Below are 21,042 nucleotides of genomic sequence, written 5' to 3'. Positions count from 1 at the left end.
GACATCTATAGCTAATTCCAAGCATCCGACACATCACATCCTACCTTCTGTTGTTAATTATCTTTTTACAAAGAGATTCTTTGCATCTCACCAGTCAGACTATAAATAAGTTAGGGGAATATAAAATATTTTTTTTATTTTACGGTATTTTTTATTGAAATATAGTTGATTTACAATGTTGGGGTAGTTTCAGGTGTACAGCAGTGTGATTCAGTCATATGTATATATATATTTTTCAGACTCTTTTCCCATACAGGCTATTACAAAACATTGAGAAAATAGCTTATTAATCTTTATATCCCTGTCTTCACCAAAATACTTTGTACATATATACCTAATCAATGTTTCTTTTTGACTAGCAGGTAAGTTTTGAGATAAAAAATTGCCAAGAGACTAGTACATATAGTCAAAGGAATAGGGAATTGTCACCATTAGAGGGGAGTGGGAGTTAGGGAAAATGAGGGGACAAGAGCACAGGAAAGCCCGATGGAAGGAATTTATATTTGCTACAGTGGGCAACAGGAAGCCACTCTTGGTGATGATTTAAAAATGAAAAGAAGGGCTTCCCTGGTGGCGCAGTGGTTGAGAGTCCGCCTGCCAATGCAGGGGACACGGGTTCATGCCCCGGTCCAGGAAGATTCCACATGCTGCGGAGCAGCTGGTCCCGTGAGCCATGGCTGCTGAGCCTGCGCGTCCGGAGCCTGTGCTCCGCAACGGGAGAGGCCACAACAGTGAGAGGCCCACATACCACAAAAAAAGAAAAAAAAAACCAAACTAGTGTGGGATAAACTTAAGAAAGGTTCTGAAGGCCAGAAACAGAGACTGAATTTATGCTAGAGAGTGTCAAGATGCCTAAAATAGAAACTATCAAGGAGTAGAAGGTTTGAAGGAAGAAGTGATGTGGCTCTACCTCAAGTCCCTCAGAAGAGGTGGCCATTAGTTAACAGCCAACAGGACTGAGTGAAGAAGAGGCCTGGGCTCAAGGGAAGTCAATCTATTAAGGACATTTGGCACTCCACCAAGAATAAGAAGAATTCAAAAGAACGGACTTGTCTTCACTTTTCTCTCCCAAACTATAATTTTTCATAATTGTATTGATTTAATAAATCATTCAGGCCAGTAAAGGCATTTGAAAATCCTCAGCAGGCTTAAGATTTTACTTATTATGGATAAAACTGAGCCCTACAGAGCATGGAAGTCTGTATCTTTTAATAGGATACAACAGAACGGAATAGTTCATCACTGGTAGTAACTTACCCTCACCAGTACAATTTCTACCTTTGCCTTGTGTGGCTCCATTTCACTCCAGAAATCCCCACTTTGTGACATCTAATGACCTTCATCATATGCATGTGGCCTTATTTCATTCATCCTTTTGCTAAACCATCACCACCCTGAGAACATCTCCTTGCTTATTTTCATTGTCACTGCCTTTTACATCGTCCAATTACTCTTGTGCTATGCAACCAACCTACTCATCCTGAAACTTAGAAAACATCTGTTCCTTCTCAGTGCAACTCTGCTCTAGTTCCTTCTGCAGGTAAAATCAGCCCTGAGTCATCAAAATGTGTCCAAGATACACTGATCTTGAAAAACATTAAAATGCTTTAATTCCATCTATGCTCACAAAGCATACACAACTTTGAGTCAAAAAATGAGAGACTGTTTTTCACTGTATCTAGCAAAACTGCCACACCTGGTTGAAAAAAAAAAAAAACTATTGCGGGCTTCCCTGGTGGCACAGTGGTTGAGAGTCCACCTGCCAATGCAGGGGACACGGGTTCGTGCCCCGGTCCGGGAAGATCTTGCATGCCCCAGAGCGGCTGGGCCCGTGAGCCATGGCCGCTGAGCCTGCGCATCCAGAGCCTGTGCTCTGCAACGGGAGATGCCACAACAGTGAGAGGCCCGTGTAATGCAGAAAAAAAAAAAAAAAAAAAATTTATATACCTGATTTCTTCCCAGCTGGTTCTTGAAGAAATAGATTTCTAGAGACTATTTCAAATTAATAACCATATAATACTTTCACCCAAATCTCTTGGATATTAAAAAGTAATAAAGGCAAAGTAAAAAGCATTTAATTCAAAAGGAAAACAACTAGGAGGGTTGGGCCTTCTAAAAAATCATGGCTGAGGAGAAACATATGACACAATAAATTCCAAACTAGATGCTTTGGGAACAAAAGGAAAACACTCCATAACTATATCAGAAGATATTTTAATTAGAAGCCTTTTAATATTTCAGCAGTTCACAAATGTTCTCAATACAAGAACTCTCAGCTCTTACAATTAACAACTAATGAACATAAACACTCAACAATGACTAAATAAGTAGTAGAAGTAAGATTAAAACTTTGAGCTCTTTATACTCCCATCTCTTTGGATGTAAATAAACCACAATGACTCTACCTTGATCCTTGTGGTGGAACCACATTTCCTTTGGTCAAGCCATTTAGTACAATCCGTGTCTTAACTAGTATTATACCAATTACAGAGATAATTTTGGCCTGCTATAAAATCAAAACTCAGAAGGGCTTCAAGAATTACAATAATATACTATATATGGTAATGCAACATAAATAGTAATTAGTACACTAAATAGTATACACTAAAATAATACTCCATAGCAGGCAATATAATGTAAACTACCTGTTGGCACTGTAACCTTCAGTGTGTCACTAAGCCTTCTATGTTTTCCTGATCTGTAAAACTGAAAATGCTACAAGTACCTACACTTTACAGGTTGTCTGAGAATTAATTAGAGCAGTGCCTGGCACTTGGTGCTCAATAAATGTTGGCTATAATATTTGTTTGCTTAATAACGGTACTAACCATTCATGCTTTTGGTTTTAAACAAGCATATTATCCTGCTTTCCTTTTTCGTGTTAGAAAGTTTTCAAATACTGACAAATAAGAAAAAAAAAAAAAGATGAGATATCCGAAGAGATATCAATATGGTTTTAACATTTGATAAAATGTAAGATAGATATATATATATATATATACACACACACACACACACACACACACACACACACATTAGGGGTACATTTAATTTAAATATTCTTTTATACTATTTGTTTCTCAAAGTCTCAGCATCCTTTGACCCCCACAAAAAGAAAAAAGTTTTATACGAAATGAAATGAATTTCCGACTAGATAACTGCTTTTATTAAGACTTAGTAAGTAGAATCTGACTCTAAAATATTGCAATCTATTGAGAAGAAATTTTGTATAGTCAAACAACCTAAAATGTCATTTTATGTGTCTAGATTATCTATATAGATTCTGGATAGACTAATTTTTTAAAAAAGATACATAATGTGTGTTCACTGTTAATATTTTGACTATTAGCAGTCTAAATCTTAGCAGAAAACAATTAAAACTACTTTAACACTAGAAAGAACATATTATTTTAGCAGATGAATGACCACTTGTGAAGCTATTTCCTGGGTATCACAACTTCTGATCTGATCACACTGTAGAAAGAACTTAAATATTAATATTTAAAATATTTTAGTAAAACTGTAAATATCCAAATGGTACCTTAATGCTGACTTGTATTTGCAATATTAAATTTATAACAGTTTCTCCAAATCTTACACTTCATTGCATTTAGTACAGTTTGTGAATTTCCTGAACAACAAGCTTATCATTTTTACTTACTGGCAAATAATTCTATAGAAAATGAAACTTTGGGATATGAAGAAAACAAATAACCAGCTCACTAGTTAGAAAAAAACTGTTTTAAGAGATAATTAGATTTATTTGACTATATTTTTAAATTCCTGTCTCAAGACAATCAAAGATCCTTCTTAATTTAGAAAGATTGGTTCAAGATGGCAGAGTAGGATGTGCTCTCTCACTCCCTCTTGCAAAAGCACCGGGATGACAACTAACTGTTGAACAATCATCGACAGGAAGTCACTGGAACTCACCAAAAAAGATACCCCACATCCAAAGACAAAGGAGAAGACACAATGAGATGGTAGGACGGGGGCAATCACAATATAATAAAATCCCATAACTGCTGGGTGGGTGACTCACAAACTGGAGAACACTTATACCACAGAAGTCCACCCACTGGAGTGAAGGTTCTGAGCCCCATGTCAGGCTTTCCAACCTGGGGGTCTGGCAACAGGAGGAGGAATTCCTAGAGAATCAGACTTTGAAGGCTGGTGGGATTTGATTGCAGGACTACGACAGGACTGGGAAAACAGACTCCACTCATGGAGGGCACACACAAAGTAGTGTGTGCATCAGGACCCAGGGGAAGGAGCAGTCACCCCATAGGAGACTGAACCAGACCTACCTTCTAGTGTTGGAGGGTCTCCTGCAGAGGTGGGGGGTGGCTGTGTCTCATCGTGAGGACAAGGACACTGGCAGCAGAAATTCTGGGAAGTACTCCTTGGCGGGAGCCCTCCCAGACTTCACCATTAGCCCCAGCAAAGAGCCCAGGTAGTCTCCAATGTTGGGTCGCCTCAGGCCAAACAACCAATAGGGAGGAACCCAGCCCCACCCATCAGCAGACAAGTAGATTAAAGTTTTACTGAGCTCTGCCCACCAGAGCAACACCCAGCTCTACCCACCACCAGTCCCTCACATCAGGAAACTTGCTCAAGCCTCTTAGATAGCCTCTTCCACCAGAGGGCAGACAGCAGAAGCAAGAAGAACTACAGTCCTGCAGCCTGTGGAACAAAAAGCACATTCATAGAAAGATAGACAAGATGAAAAGGCAGAGGTCTATGTATCAGAAGAAGGAACAAGATAAAACCCCAGGAAAAAAACCAAACAAGGTGGAGATAGGCAAACGTCCAGAAAAAGAATTCAGAATAATTATAAGGAAGATGATCCAGGACCTCAAAAAAAGAATGGAGGCAAAGATGGAGAAGATGCAAGAAATGTTTAACAAGACGTGGAAGAATTAAAGAACAAACAAACAGAGATGAAGAAGAATTAATGAATGAACAGAGATGAACAATACAAGAACTGAAATGAAAAATACACTAGAAGGGATCAACAGCAGAATGACTGAGGAAGAAGAACGGGTAAGCGACCTGGAACACAGAATGGTGGAATTCACTGCTGCAGAACAGAATAAAGAAAAAGAATGAAGAGAAATGAAGACAGACTAAGAGACCTCTGGGACAACATTAAACACAAGAACATTCGAATTATAGGGGTCCCAGAAGTAGAAGACAGAGAGAAAGGACACGAGAAAATATTCGAAGAGATTATAGTCGAAAACTTCCCTAACATGGGAAAGGAAATAGCTACCCAAGTCCAGGAAGCCCAGAGAGACCCAGGCAGGATAAACCCAAGGAGAAACACTCCGAGACACATAGTAATGAAATTCGCAGAAATTAAGGACAAAGAAAAATTACTGAAAGCAGCATGGGGAAAACAACAAATAACAGACAAGGGAACTCCCATAAGGTTAACAGTTGATTTCTCAGCAGAAACTCTACAAGCCAGAAGGGAGTGGCATGATATACTTAAAGTGATGAAAAGGAAGAACCGACAACCAAGATTACTCTATCCAGAAGGATCTCATTCAGATTTGATGGAGAAATCAAAAGCTTTACAGACAAGCAAAAGCTAAGAGAATTCAGCACCACCAAACCAGCTCTACAACAAATGCTAAAGGAACTTCTCCAACTGGGAAACACAAGAGAAGAAAAGGACCTACAAAAACAAACCCAAAACAATTAAGAAAATGGTTATAGGAACATACATATTGATAATTAGCTTAAACGTGAATGGATTAAATGCTCCAACCAAAAGACACAGGCTCACTGAATGGATACAAAAACAAGACCCATATATATACTGTCTACAAGAGACCCACTTCAGACCTAGGGACACATACAGACTGAAAGTGAGGGGATGGAAAAAGATATTCCATGCAAATGGAAATCAAAAGAAAGCTGGAGTAGCAGTATTCATATCAGATAAAATAGACTTTAAAATAAAGAATGTTACAAGAGACAAGGAAAGACACTACATAATGATCAAGGGATCAATCCAAGAAGAAGATATAACAATTGTAAATATATATGCACCCAACAAAGGAGCACCTCAATACATAAAGCAACTGCTAACAGCTATAAAAGAGGAAATTGACAGTAACACAATAATAGTGGAGGACTTTAACACCTCACTTACACCAATGGACAGATCATCCAAACTGAAAATAAGGAAACAGAAGCTTTAAATGACACAATAGACCAGATAGATTTAATTGATATTAATAGGACATTCCATCCCAAAACAGCAGATTACACTTTCTTCTCAAGTGCGCATGGAACATTCTCCAGGATAGATCACATCTAGGGTCACAAATGAAGCCTCAGTAAATTTAAGAAAATTGAAATCATATCAAGCATCTTTCCTGACCACAACGCTATGAGATTAGAAATCAATTACAGAGGAAAAACGTAAAAAACACAAACACATGGAGGCTAAATGATACGTTACTAAATAACCAAGAGATCATTGAGGAAATCAAAAACTACCTAGAGACAAATGACAATGAAAACACAATGATCCAAAACCTATTGGATGCAGCAAAAGCAGTTCTAAGAGGGAACTTTATAGCAATACAATCCTACCTCAAGAAACAAGAAAAATCTCAAATAAACAATCTAACCTTACACCTAAAGGAACTAGAGAAAGAAGAACAAACAAAGTCCAAAGTTAGTAGAAGGAAAGAAATCATAAAGATCAGAGCAGAAATAAATGAAATAGAAACAAAGAAAACAATAGCAAAGATCAATAAAACTAAAAGCTGGCTCTTTCAAAGATAAACAAAATTGAAAAACCATTAGCCAGACTTATCAAGAAAAAGAGGGAGAGGACTCAAATCAATAAAATTAGAAATGAAAAAGGAGAAGTTACAACAGACACTGCAGAAATACAAAGCATCCTAACAGGCTACTACAAGCAACTCTATGCCAATAAAATGCCAACTGGCAAGAAATGGACAAATTCTTAGAAAGGTATAACCTTCCAAGACTGAACCAGGAAGAAACAGAAAATATGAACAGACCAATCATAAGTAATGAAATTGAAACTGTGATTAAAAATTTTCCAACAAAGAAAAGTCTAGGATCAGATGGCTTCACAGGTGAATTCTATCAAACATTTAGAGAAGAGCTAACACCCAACCTTCTCAAACTCTTCCAAAAAATTGCAGAGGAAGGAACATGCCCAAACTCATTCTACGAGGCCACCATCACCCTGATACCAAAACCAGACAAAGATACTACAAAAAAAGAAAATTACAGACCAATATCTCTGATGAATACAGATGCAAAAATCCTCAACAAAATACTAGCAAACAGAATCCAACAATACATTAAAAGGATCATATACCATGATCAAGTGGGATTTAGTCCAGGGATGCAAGGATTCTTCAATATATACAAATCAATCAATGTGATATACCATATTGACAAACTGAAGAAGAAAAATCATATGATCATCTCAATAGATACAGAAAAAGCTTTTGACAAAATTCAACACCCATTTATGATAAAAACTCTCCAGAAAGTGGGCATAGAGGGAACCTACCCTCAACATAATAAAGGCCATATGCAACAAACCCACAGCAAACATCATTCTCAATGGTGAAAAACTGAAAGCATGCCCTGTAAGATCAGGAACAAGACAAGGATGTCCACTCTCACCACTATTATTCAACATAGTTTTGGAAGTCAGAGCCACAGCAATCAGAGAAGCAAAAGAAATAAAAGGAATCCAAATTGGAAGAGAAGAAGTAAAACTGTCACTGTTTGCAGATGACATGATACTATACATAGAGAATCCTGAAGATGTCACCAGAAAACTACTAGAGCTAATCAATGAATTTGGTAAAGTTGTAGGACACAAAATTAAGGCACAGAAATCTCTTGCATTCCTATACACTAATGATGAGAAATCTGAAGGAGAAATTAAGGAAACACTCCCATTTACCACTGCAAGAAAAAGAATCAAATACCTAGGAATAAACCTACCTAAGGAGGCAAAAGATCTGTATGCAGAAAACTGTAAGACACTGAAAGAAATTAAAGATGATACAAACAGATGGAAAGATATACCATGTTCTTGGATTGGAAGAATCAATATTGTGAAAATGACTATACTACCCAAAGCAAACTACAGATTCAATGCAATCCCTATCAAACTCCCAATGGCATTTTTCACAGAGCTAGAACAAAAAATTTTACAATTTGTATGGAAACACGAAAGACCCTGAATAGCCAAAGCAATCTTGAGAACGAAAAACAGAGTTGGAGGAATCAGGCTCCCAGACTTCAGACTACACTACAAAGCTACAGTAATCAAGACAGAATGGTGCTGGCACAAAAACAGAAATATAGATCAATGGAACAGGAGAGAAAGGCCAGAGATAAACCCATGCACCTATGGTTAACTAATCTATGACAAAGGAGGCAAGGATATACAATGGAGAAAAGACAGTCTCTTCAGTAAGTGTGCTGGGAAAACTGAGAGCTACATGTAAAACAATGAAATTAGAACACTCCCTAACACCATACACAAAAATAAACTCAAAATGGATTAGAGACCTAAATGTAAGGCCAGACACTATAAAACTCTTAGAGTAAAACACAGGAAGAACACTCTTTGACATAAATCACAGCAAGATCTTTTTTGACCCACCTCCTAGAGTGACGGAAATAAAAACAAAAATAAACGAATTGGACCTAATGAAACTTAAAAGCTTTTGCAAAGCAAAGGAAGCTACAAACAAGACAAAAAGACAACCCTCAGAATGGGAGAAAATACTTACAAATGAATCAATGGACCAAAGATTAATCTCCAAAATATATAAACAGCTCATGCAGCTCAATATCAAAAAAACAAACAACCCAATCCAAAAGTGGGCAGAAGACCTAAATAGACATTTCTCCAAAGAAGACATACAGATGGCCAAGAAGCACATGAAAAGCTGCTCAACATCACTAATTATTAGAGAAATGCTAATCAAAACTACAGTGAGGTATCACCTCACACCAGTTAGAATGGGCTTCATCAGAAAATCTACAAACAACAAATGCTGGAAAGGGTGTGGAGAAAAGGGAACCCTCTTGCACTGTTGGTGGGAATGTAAATTGATACAGCCACTATGGAGAACAGTATGGAGGTTCCTTAAAAAAGTAAAAATAGAATTACCATATGACCCAGGAATCCCACTACTGGGCATATACCTTGAGAAAACCATAATTCAAAAAGACACATGCACCCCAATGTTCATTGCAGCACTATTTACAATAGCCAGGTCATGGAAGCGACCTAGATGCCCATCGACACACAAATGGATAAAGAAGATGTAGTACAGGGCTTCCCTGGTGGCGCAGTGGTTGGGAGTCCGCCTGCCGATGCAGGGGACACAGGTTCGTGCCCCGGTTTGGGAGGATCCCATGTGCCGTGGAGCAGCTGGGCCTGTGAGCCATGGCCGCTGAGCCTGCGCGTCCAGAGCCTGTGCCCCACAACGGGAGAGGCCACAACAGTGAGAGGCCCGCGTACCGCAAAAAAAAAAAAGAAGAAGATGTCTACAATGGAATATTACTCAGCCATAAAAAGGAACGAAACTGGGTCATCTGTAGAGACATGGATGGATCTAGAGACTGTCATACAGAGTGAAGTAAGTCAGAAAGAGAAAAAGAATTATCATATATTAACACATATATGTGGAACCTAGAAAAATGGTATAGATGAACCGGTTTGCAGGGAAGAAATTGAGACAGAGATGTAGAGAACAAATGTATGGACACCAAAGGGGGAAAGCAGCAGGCGGTGGTGGTGGTCCTGTGATGATCTGGGAGATTGGGACTGACATATATACACTAATATGTATAAAGTGGATAACTAATAAGAACGTGCTGTATAAAAAAATAAAATAAAATTCAAAGAAAAAAAAAAGAAGGATCCCTCCTACCCATAACTTACAATTACCGTATCTACTTATGATGGAATATCACTTACTGCAGTAGTCTGAAACTTCTGAAGGTGCTCAAGGTACCAACTTTAATAGTGCCCATTACAAATCACTGGCAACATTAATGGATTTGTATTATCTAGTCTCAGAGTTTCATAGTTTGTTATTGTTCTCGAAGGGTCAACAAAGAGAACACTGGTCTGGAGCTTCCCTAGCTGCCTGAATCATGGCCATGATACACTTGAAATGGGTCTTTATTGCCACCTCTGCCTTGGGGAGGGGGGAGGGGACCGGGGTTGCTTTTTCAAATTTTATTAGGCAAGCGGACAAGTAATATTCCTTCCTAACTGACTATTTACTGGAGAAATTATTTTTCTCCTTTTGTGGGAAAAAAGTGAAATATATAACTTCTAGATGTCTAATGTACAATCTAGATCAGAAACCATGGCATTTGTCAGAAATATGACTTCTACAAGAGTCATTTTAGATATTATCTTTTCTATTTACATGGTTGTCAGTGCGTTTGAAATTCTTTTTAGATGTAAAACATTGGTAGGGAAAAAACCCAACAGGATAAGAAACACCATGTTATTTCCTTTCACCAAAATAGGATGTCCATTGCATTATAAATATGTAAGTAAGCATGATACTATCTCCTTTCTTGAGAACATTTCAAAATTACAAAAAGGAATTGTTTAGTCTTTTTCTCTCCAAATCACATGTAACAAGAAGACAGCTTGATAATGATAGATCTGGTTTTCAAAAAAACTAGAATATGCTAAAATGATTTCTAATATTTTTCTATAAAGTGGCTAGCTCAAGAGAGATTGAAAGTAATTGGAATATCCAGCTAAGAAAAATGCTTTCTTAATTGGAAAATAATTTGAGGACTAGATTTAAAATGTTCTCAGAATAATTCACACAATCTACATTTCAAATAAACTTACTGATGTTAATAACAATTTACAACCACAATCTTAAATTAGAAAGGAAAATTAATTTATATTGCCTCAAAGATAATCCCAGCTCAAGAGATGAGAAAATAAAGTTTTAATGCAGTAAATATGTATGTAATTAGAACCAGAGTTTTAAATACTTTGATGAACTTCATGGTAAATACTTGATGGTTTAAAAAAACAACAACAAGCTCACAGATACAGAGAACAGGTTAGTCGCTGCTGCAAGCAGTGGGTGAGGGTGGGAGAAATGGATGAAGAAGGGGGTCAAAAGGTACCAACTTCCAATTATAAGTTAGATACGTTCTGGAGATGTAATGTTAAGAGCAGGGTGACTATAGTTAATAATACTGTATTGTATATTTGGAAGTTGCTAAAAGAGTAGATCTTAAAAGTTCTCATTACAAGAAGAAACTGTTTTGTAACCATGTAAGGGGATGGATGTTAAGTAGACTTATTGTGGTGATCATTTTGCAATGTGTACAATATTGGACCATTATGTTTTACACCTGAAACTAATATGCTATATATCAACTATACCTCAATTTAAAAAAAAAAAAAAGCAATATTTGGTTTTCTAGGCATTCTTCAATAATAATGTTAAATATTTATTTAGTGTTTTTATGTCTCAGGCACTAGGCTAATTGCTGAGGATACAGAAGTACACAAGACACAGCCCAGCCCTATGGGACTCATATTTTTGTAAACAGATACGTTTTTTAAGGACATGAAGGTAAGAATACTGAAACTGAAACATGTATGACCACAGGCCTTAAGTGTTACTCAGTTTTGGCAGTAACACGGCCAAAAGCACGTTGGTAAAAATGGCAGGAAAACTACTGCTATTGAATACTTTCTGGAACCCTAAGTCTGCAGTTTCGATGTGATTTGTTGGTAACAATGCATGATTTTTAACATCCAGAAAGTTACTAGATGGGCTCACTAGAGAACCCAGCAGTGGTCCTGAAGCACTCTGTCAGCAAGTGTGCAGGATAAAATGCCGTCAGCAACTTAATAGTTTTTGCATATAAGTAAAGAGACTTTTGGCTTCCATGACAGTTTGTGAGGTGTTTTTTTTTTTTTAAGTTTTTTTTCACTTTTTGAATCTGCTTTCAACAAAGAAATACCCATGTCCGCTCTGATTACTGCAACGTGAGACACTGAAAACTTGCCTCTCCACTCACAGTACTACAGAAAACTGAGCAATTATTCAATGAATATGGCACACTAATCTAGATCTGCTTCCACTGCTCTCTCAATTTCTCACTCATCTCCGTTTCTTTCTGTTTTATTCATCTATGGAGATCTAAACTTTATTTGTCTTTCTAGCCTCAAAATACATGAAATCACTTGGAAGACAGAGTAGGCACAGAAGTCTCTCTTCTGTTTATGAGAATTAGGGTCCTTTTGAAATAGAAAATAGCTTTGCTTGGCTCCATGAAACATCTTAAGTCACTTCTCATTTATCTTTTCTTATACTCTCTTCCTCCTTCTCCCCAGCAACTATGACATCACATCACTTTCTTCCCCTCCAAAGCCACTCCGAGGACTACCATCAACTCAGGGGCAGGTAAGCTTCCTCACCATTGCCTGCACTGCATCAATGTGGCAAATGGCAGCATTAGCTGGACAAGTCCTACCCTGCAGCAGTGTCTGCCAAACTATGAGTCGTGACCCATTTTCCAAACAGAGAAGTTAATTTAGTGGGTTGAGACCCACATTTAAAAACTTAATCAACGGAAAAATAAACTGAACAGAATGGAAAATCATACTTATTTTGAAACTTTGGTTTATGTTGTGTGTGTATAAATACACATATGTGTATGTGTGCTGGAACTCAATGAAAGTACACTTCTTACATTCCTACAGGTCATGGTGGTAAGTTTGGAAGCCACTAAACTACAATACTCAGTTCTAGGCCTGCATCTATATCTGATGTAATACTTCAGATATTTTAGAGATTTAAAATATGGATGTTAAATAATTTCCTTTAGTAAAAAGTGTTGATCTAATGAGCCACACATTTTCTAAAACATCATCAGTCAGTGAACAAATCAGTTTTCCTAGTTTTCTCAGTATTTCCTAAGAGACCCCAAATAAATACTTTATCTTTAAATTTAATTTACCCTAAAAATTAAAATTGACACATTATTAGACATTTCAAAGATATTTTTAAGTAACAAATAACAATCCAAGCTCAATATACCTAAAAAGGAAAAGTATTCTACTTTTTTTAATTTAAAAAAGTCTGAGGGAATGGTTTGATGGATTTTCAAATATTTCAAAAATGAAGAGATCACTGTTTCTTTGCACTAACGGAATATGTATATGAATACAAACACCAATTTTACACCAATTTTATATTTCCTGGGCTGTAAAGAGACTTAAAAATTGAAGCTCAGAAAGCCTAGAGTATGAGACTGTGACTAATGGCACCCAGTCCCTCAGCAGGGATGGAACCAAGTTCTGAGGCAGAGAATAACCCAGCTGCACTGACTATAAAATAACTGCCTCAGAATAACGGTTATATTCCTTACATTTCACATATGGCTGCTGCATGGAATTCACAGTTAAAATACAAAAGACATTCAGCCATTCCACAGTGTCAAAGTGAAAACTGTATGTGACTCAGCCTCACAGCTTCACACACTTCTTGGGCTGTCTGAACTGCAAGAGGCAACTAATACCAAGCCCGGTGGAGAGGGACAGCCCTGTGGCTCTGAGACTTTCCGTAACAATCCTTGAGTTGATTAAAAGTGATGTTGACAAGCTTCAATCCTTCTTGGTTTTATGGATTATGGCTGGTAAGTGGAGCCTCCAGGACTAGAACCCTATGAGAATAGCACTGAGATTTTTACTGCACCGTAAAATGCCTTAGAAAACAACACAGAATAATAGGTATAAAATGTAAACTATTGGGACTTCCCTGGTGGCTCAGTGGTTAAGAATCCGCCTGCCAATGCAGGGGACACGGGTTCGATCACTGGTCCGGGAAGATCCCACATGCCGTGGAGCAACTAAGCCCACGCGCCACAACTACTGAGCCTGTGCTCTAGAGCCCGCGAGCCACAACTACTAAGCCCATGCGCCACAACTACTGAAGCCCACGTGCCTAGAGCCCGTGCTCCGCAACAAGAGAAGCCACCACAATGAGAAGCCCTCGCACCACAATGAAGAGTAGCCCCCGCTCTCCCCAACTAGAGAAAGCCCACACGCAGCAACGAAGACCCAATGCAGCCAAAAATAAATAAATTTTAAAATAAATAAAATGTAAATTATTATTTAAACTTGACCATGTCTATAAAACTAAACTATGAACAATAGAATTATATACGCACTGAAATAAGATAAAGGTATTATGCAAAGATATACAGAAATAACCACCCCTCCACCCCAAAAAAGCTTCTGACAACTTGAAAGCATACAAATAAGAATTAAGTAAAATTTTACTTTTTTCAAAACTTCCCTTTTAAATTTCAAAGACTACATATAAAGATATAATGAAACATATCTCTTACTTAAGAAAACCCTAAGTCACACAGAGCCCAGTACATCTAGAAACTTATCTTAATCTCAATAAAGTTGAAAGAAGTTAGTCTTGGATGAGGGTGAAATCTACTTCATTTACAGCACTAAACAATAGCTGTGGATATGTGAGGCAATTCTTTTCTTACTCTGTATTACAACTCATTATAAAATGATCAGTGTTGGGCTTCCCTGGTGGCACAGCGGTTGAGAGTCCGCCTGCCGATGCAGGGGCCGCGGGTTCGTGCCCCGGTCCGGGAGGATCCCACATGCCGCGGAACGGCTGGGCCCGTGAGCCATGGCCGCTGGGCCTGCGCGTCCAGAGCCTGTGCTCCGCAACAGGAGAGGCCACAGCAGTGAGAGGCCCGCGTACCACAAAAAAAAAAAAAAAAGGATCAGTGTTTTATTTAGTTTATCATATTTTAGTTTAAAATAAGAAAATAATCATGTATGTTTAAAATCAAGTTCTTCAGATGACAAATTTCCCAAGAAAACTTATTCTGATGACTTTCAGAAGATGTTAAGAGATATAAAAGGTAAAGTTGGGATAACTTCCTCTAAAAATAATGAAACCTGAAACTAGCATGAAGATGTACTGGTCTAAGACTGTAATGAAGTCCCATGTTTGTACACACTGGTATCTTTATCTAGGGCTTGGACAGAAAACTAAAACTAAAAGATTAATCATGGGAGAGGGAGGGAGGGAGAGACAGAGAGAGAGAGAGAAAGAGTGGTTGTAACAATTCATGTTATATGCTAATAGTACATACATCTATTGTCACGCTATAGCAAATTTTCTGAATTCATTTAACACTAGCCCAAATATCCACCATCCTTTTTGTGTTTTCCTTTTTCTCTTTCTGATCTTTATAAATTGGAGCTCCTTTTTAGAAATACAAATGTAAAATGCCACTTTAACAAATGTAGCCTCTAGCACCAAGCCACTCACACTTAGTCCTGTGATGTTAATAAATGAGAATTCCTTTTCCTAAATATTCAAATGAACAATTTTCTATCTTGATTTATAAAAAAAAAAAAATCAACCAATACTCTCTTAAGAAAGCAAAACAGTTTCCATTTATTAAAGGTCATATCTGATATCTATGCCACACAATACAGTATCATTACATTTAGTTGAACAGCAAACGAATACTGGTATTTCATGTCCAGAAGAAGTCAGATGCAAGGCAAGGGGCAGGGAATGAACCTTAAATTTCTAGCCTGATCTCAAGCATTTAAACTATGATTTTTAAAAATTGTTTTCCAATTAACTTACAAGCATTCTAATTAGGTAGGGATCTATACAGCATTTTCATAAGAACCACAGGAATTATAGAAGAACTTCAACGATTAATGAGGATAAGAAATCCTTTTACAGTACATGAGAGAAACCTTTCCCATAGCAACATCAAAGGAAAAAGATGGCCTAAAATAATGGACTTTTTTCTATTGAGTTGATTATCTAGGCATAAAGGGTTGACAAAGGATTGACCTCTGTCACTGGGCTTGTTAGAAAGGGCTTGGATAAAGAAAATGATATGTTAATGAATCAGGTGAGTGATGGAGGAATCACCCTCATACATACATACACTTATGTTTTTGACACAACATGTAACACACACACACACACACACACAAATTCTACCCTTCCTTAAATATATCAGATAAGCCTCTCACTTTTTCATTATTTCAGTTATAATACAGAGAAACAGGATTTTCCAAACCAATGGACAGAAAAAAAATTGGGCTTTTAGAAATGTTTCTGCTGAAACTTATTAGAATTCCTGCCTCTACTGGAGAATTTGGTGAACAGGATAGTGAGGGAGGTTTATGAAGAGACTCTTGCCAACTCCACTTGTGTTCCAGGGATGTTAAAAATAGAATTTAAAAAAATGTACCTGAATGCTTGTCATTACTTAGGGAATCAGAAACGTTTAAGAGGGTCCACAACTTAAGACCCTAATGTGGACTTCTGAGAGTGTCTTAAGTTAAATTAAGGAAGGTACTTAAAGAAGTGCTGATGCTATGGTAGCTAAAGAAGGTTTTTCATTTTAAAATGTCAATAATGTGACTAAACCGCCTCAGTATTAAATATCTTATATGTCCTATTCAGGCTCAGTCTATTCTGAAAAATCTTTGTTTTTCAAAGCATAAAAATAGGTCATATATGTAGGGGGAAAGGAATTCAAAATCACATCCAACAAATGAATGTGAGAAAAATAATTAACTCATAGAGCCAAGAAACAAATGTGAGGAAAAATCCAATACTAAACCAAAAAAACAAATCAAATTTTACAGGTCTGTCAGAAAACATTAATAAAGTTAAAATAACAAAGGAAAAGGATGACTGCAAACCTTTCTTTTTATTTACTGCCTTGAACATTCATAATACTATTCCACTTTTTACAAGAAAGCCTAGTTGGAATCTGTGCTTCAACCCTCAACTAATATTGCTATAAAAACAATCTTTGACAAAAAATTGAATGCTTTCCCTCTAAGATCAGGAATAAGGCAAGGATGTCTGTTCTCACCATTTCTAATCAACTTTGTACTGTAGGTTTTAGCCAGTGCACTAAAGCAAGAAAAAGCAATAAAAGGTATCAATATCAAGATCAGAAAGGAAAAAGAAAACTGCCTCTCAGTAAATGACATAATCATTTATGTAGAAAATCCTATGAAATCTACAAAAAAGCTACTAGAATTACTAATTGAGTATAGTAAAGTTGTAGGATTTAAAGTCAACACACAAAATTTAATCGTCTTTTTATGTACTAGCAAAACAATCGTAAAATGAAATAAAAAATACTTTTAAAATAGCATCACAAATATAAAATATTTACAGATAAATTTACTTTTAAATGTGCAAGACCAACACACTGAAACAATGGAATACTGCTGAGAGACACTAAAGATCTAAATAAATGGAGAAATATGTGGCTTTGATGAATTGTAAGATTCAATACTGTTATGATGTCATTTCTCTTCAAATTGATCTCCAGATTCAACGTGATCCAAATCAAAATTCCAGCAGGTATTTTTACAGAAATTGACAAGATGATTCTAACATTCACATGGAAATTAAAGGAACCCAGAGTAGTCTAAACAACTCTGAAAAAGAACAAAGTTGCAGGATTTACACTACCTGACTTCATGACTTATTCTAAAGCTACAAAAATCAAGACAGTGTGATATTGGTGGAGGGATAGATACATAGGTCAATGGAACAGAATAAAGAGCTCAGAAATAGATTCACACACATATGGTGAATTGATTTTCAACTCAGATGCAAAGGCACTTCAATGGTGGAAAGGATACCCTTTTTAACAAATGGTTTAGGAACAACTGGATATCCACGGGCCAAAGAAAGGTTGGGGTGTAGGGGGACAACATTCCTCTATGCCTTGAACCTTGCATCATATACAAAAATTAACTCCACTGGACAATAAACTTAAATGTAAAACCTAGAACTATAAAGATTCTAGAAGAATGCATAGGAGAATAATCTTTTAGCCTTTGGACTAGGCAAATATTTCTTAGATCAACAGTAAAAGCAAGAACCGTGAAAAAAACTAATAAACTGAACTTCACCAACATTAAGAATTTTTGCTCTCTGAGGATCCTGTTAAGAGAAATCCCATATCTGATAAAGGGCTTACATCCAGAAGATATATAAAGAATGTTCAAAACTCAACGGTAATAAGACATAAAACCCAATTAAAAAATGGCAAGTTTTGAACACACACTTCACTAGAGACGTACAGATGGCAAATAAGTACATGGGAAGATGCTCAACATTATTAGTCATTACAGAAATGCAAATTAAAACTCCAATGAAATACTATATACCTATAAGAATGACTAAACTTAAAAAGACTGACCATACCAAATGTTGATGATGATATGGAGGAACTGGCAAGCACCCTGCTTGTGGGGAAATAGTTTGGTAGTTTCTTAAAAAGTTAAAACATACAACTGCCATTTAACTCAGCCATTTTGGTCTTAGGTATTTACCCAAGAGAAATGAAAATATATGTCCATACAGAGACTTGTACACAAATGTTCACAGCAGCTTTATTTATAATAGTCAAAAAGCAGAAACAACCCAAATGTCTCTCAACGTGTGAAAGGATAAAGAAACTGTGCTAAAACCATATAATGAAATACTACTCAGCAATAAAAAAGAATGAACTACTGAAGTGTAACAACATGGGTGAATCTCAAAATAATAACAGTGAATGAAAGAAGCTAAAAGAGAGAGAGAAAGAAATACAGTATGATCCATTTATATAAAATTCTGGAAAGTGCAAATTAATCTATAATGATTAGATCAGTGGTCACCTGGGGACTGAAAAAGAAAAAGGAAGGGCAGGACGGGGGAGTTCAAAGGGGCACAAGGAAACTTTTAGGGGTGATGGATATGTTCATTACCTTGACTGTGGTGATGGTTTCACAAGGGTATGTCAAATTGTACAGTTTAAATATGTATATTTTACTGTATGCCTATTATACCTCAATAAAGCTGTCAAAAAATTCTATTGGTAAAAAGGGTAATGTGGCTCTAAATTGTACTCTTCTTAACTAATCACTGAAGTGCAATGGTCAAAATTAACGCTACTAAGGGCAAGATTATTAAACTAATCAATTCACTGAAAAACTGAATTACTTTTTCATCAGAGATATGCAAAAACAAATGAAATTAATAATTCACATTCCCAAATTTTTGTGATAGTTATTTGCAGGGTTTTGGTGGGTTCTGGACGAGTGAACTGTATCTAGGGAAAATATACTAGAAAATGAACAACCATACCTTGATTTGTGCAAAGGGTCTTTCATAACCTCCAACATAGAGAAGGCCAACATTCTGAGGAAGTAACCTACAAAGGAAAAAAAAGCATTATTTATAAAATACTCTTCCTTAAATATGAGGTTGTATAATTACCAAAATTTGTATAATAGATCCTGACTATGAAAACATTAATATCTGTGCAATTATTCTTGTCTTTTTGCACGATGGAATAGTAACCAGCAAAGGAATAATTCTTATACTTCAGAAGATGATGGGTAAATACTGAGAATGGCAACTTAAATGTAAAACAGTCTAACATACTAGTAATTCTAGCAAAATTACTACATAGGGGAGAATTAAAAGAAGCAATGCATATATTTAAAAATCTATAAAAGTTCAATTCAAGAAACACTCACTGTGTGTCTATATTATGCACTACGGAGATAATACAAACCTAAACAGTTCAGTCCCAAAATTTAACAGGAAAACCAGATACACAACCCTAACAAAAGGTGGCCTCTGATAAATGCTATTCTAGAGGTATTTGCCATTGCAAAGTAGTGGAGTGAGAGATACCTTCTATGGAGGGAGCTGGAGAAGCCTGAAGAGGAATTTAGGCTTAACTTTTAAAGGGTTGGTAAGGCAAAGGGAGAAATTTTAAACTATACCCTGAGAATGCAGAAGATTTGAAACCAAAAGTAAAGAAGTCTGGCTGAAGTAAGGGATAAGTTAGTCAGAGATGAAAACCCGAAGAAGGTTTGGAATGGGCCATGAAGAACGTCAAATGTCTTATCTTTATTTCATAAGTAATATTTATTTTTTTTGTACAGACAATAAATGCACATGAAAATAAAAATCAAACCATCTAGAGGGTGTAGGTAAAATGGTTACCTTCCCTGCATCATTCCTTCCTTCTTATTTAAAGAGGGCTATCATTCTTGACTACATTGAAACACTGTGAATAAGGAAATACCATCATTAGAACTATGCTTGTGGAGCGTGTAGTCGTGCTGGGTATGAGAAGGTCATAATTAAATTAATTACTCTACGGTATCTTGTAATCACTGTCACCGGGTGACAGTGTGAGATGGTTGTATGATTACTGAAGGGGAGAATACACCAACCCAAAATACACCACTTTGACATGTGGATTATTTTAAGCTGTAGGCAATCAAGACCTAGGAGACTCAGGAAAACTTTTTACCTCTCTTGTAACTGCCTAAAAGAACTTAGATAGGGGGCCTGGCCCAGAAAGAGAGCTATTACCATAGATAACGTTTTAACTGAAAGACCAATCTGCATGGCAGGGCAAACTTCTAAATACAAAACATCTGTTCTTCTCATCATCCTGTGAGTTACCCTCCTCCCCTTTGAAGACCCAGGCCCTTATCCCATTCCTTAGCACAGGATGGCACATAAGCCTCAACTGCTCGACCTACCCTTGAGTCTTGTATCTTTGGGGATCCTGTACATACTAACTTAAATATGTTTTTCTCCTGTTAATCTGTCCTATGTCAATTTAATTATTAGACCAAAGAACCTAGAAGAAAAGAAGGGGAAAATTTTCTACCCCTACTTAACCTTCCACTGACTTGGTCTAGTAAGACTAATAAAGTTCACTGTTAAAGCACCTTAGATTTTATGAAATAAGGTAGATAGATATTCCATCTCCTAGGAACACCTCTGTTCCCTACATTCTTTAAAGGCCTATAAAGTACTGAAGGCCACTAAAGGAAAGCTAATAGCTGACAAACACAAAAATAAATTAAACCAATTTAGCAAAAAGCTACAGTACTTAAGTTCGGCATGTGAGTGATAC

General features: G+C 36.8%; 1 protein-coding gene across 5 annotated transcripts in view; it reads right to left on the bottom strand.

Moving 5' to 3' along the window:
• The window catches only part of RNGTT (RNA guanylyltransferase and 5'-phosphatase), a 218,012-nt gene that overhangs the window by 30,184 nt on the left and 166,786 nt on the right, over positions 1-21,042 (bottom strand). For 4 of the 5 annotated variants that reach the window (XM_060167795.1, XM_060167796.1, XM_060167797.1 and 1 more), the window contains one exon: positions 19,245-19,311. In XM_060167795.1, coding sequence (XP_060023778.1) covers positions 19,245-19,311 — 67 coding nt within the window. Of the gene's footprint in view, positions 1-18,574; positions 18,683-19,244; positions 19,312-21,042 lie in introns of those variants that run through there. The other variant, XM_060167799.1, reaches the window with a different exon arrangement.

The sequence above is a fragment of the Lagenorhynchus albirostris genome, chromosome 12, assembly GCF_949774975.1.
Source record: "Lagenorhynchus albirostris chromosome 12, mLagAlb1.1, whole genome shotgun sequence".
NCBI classification, from domain to species: domain Eukaryota; kingdom Metazoa; phylum Chordata; class Mammalia; order Artiodactyla; family Delphinidae; genus Lagenorhynchus; species Lagenorhynchus albirostris.
Note: the sequence above shows the minus strand (reverse complement) of the source record. Positions and strands in the feature narration are given on the sequence as shown.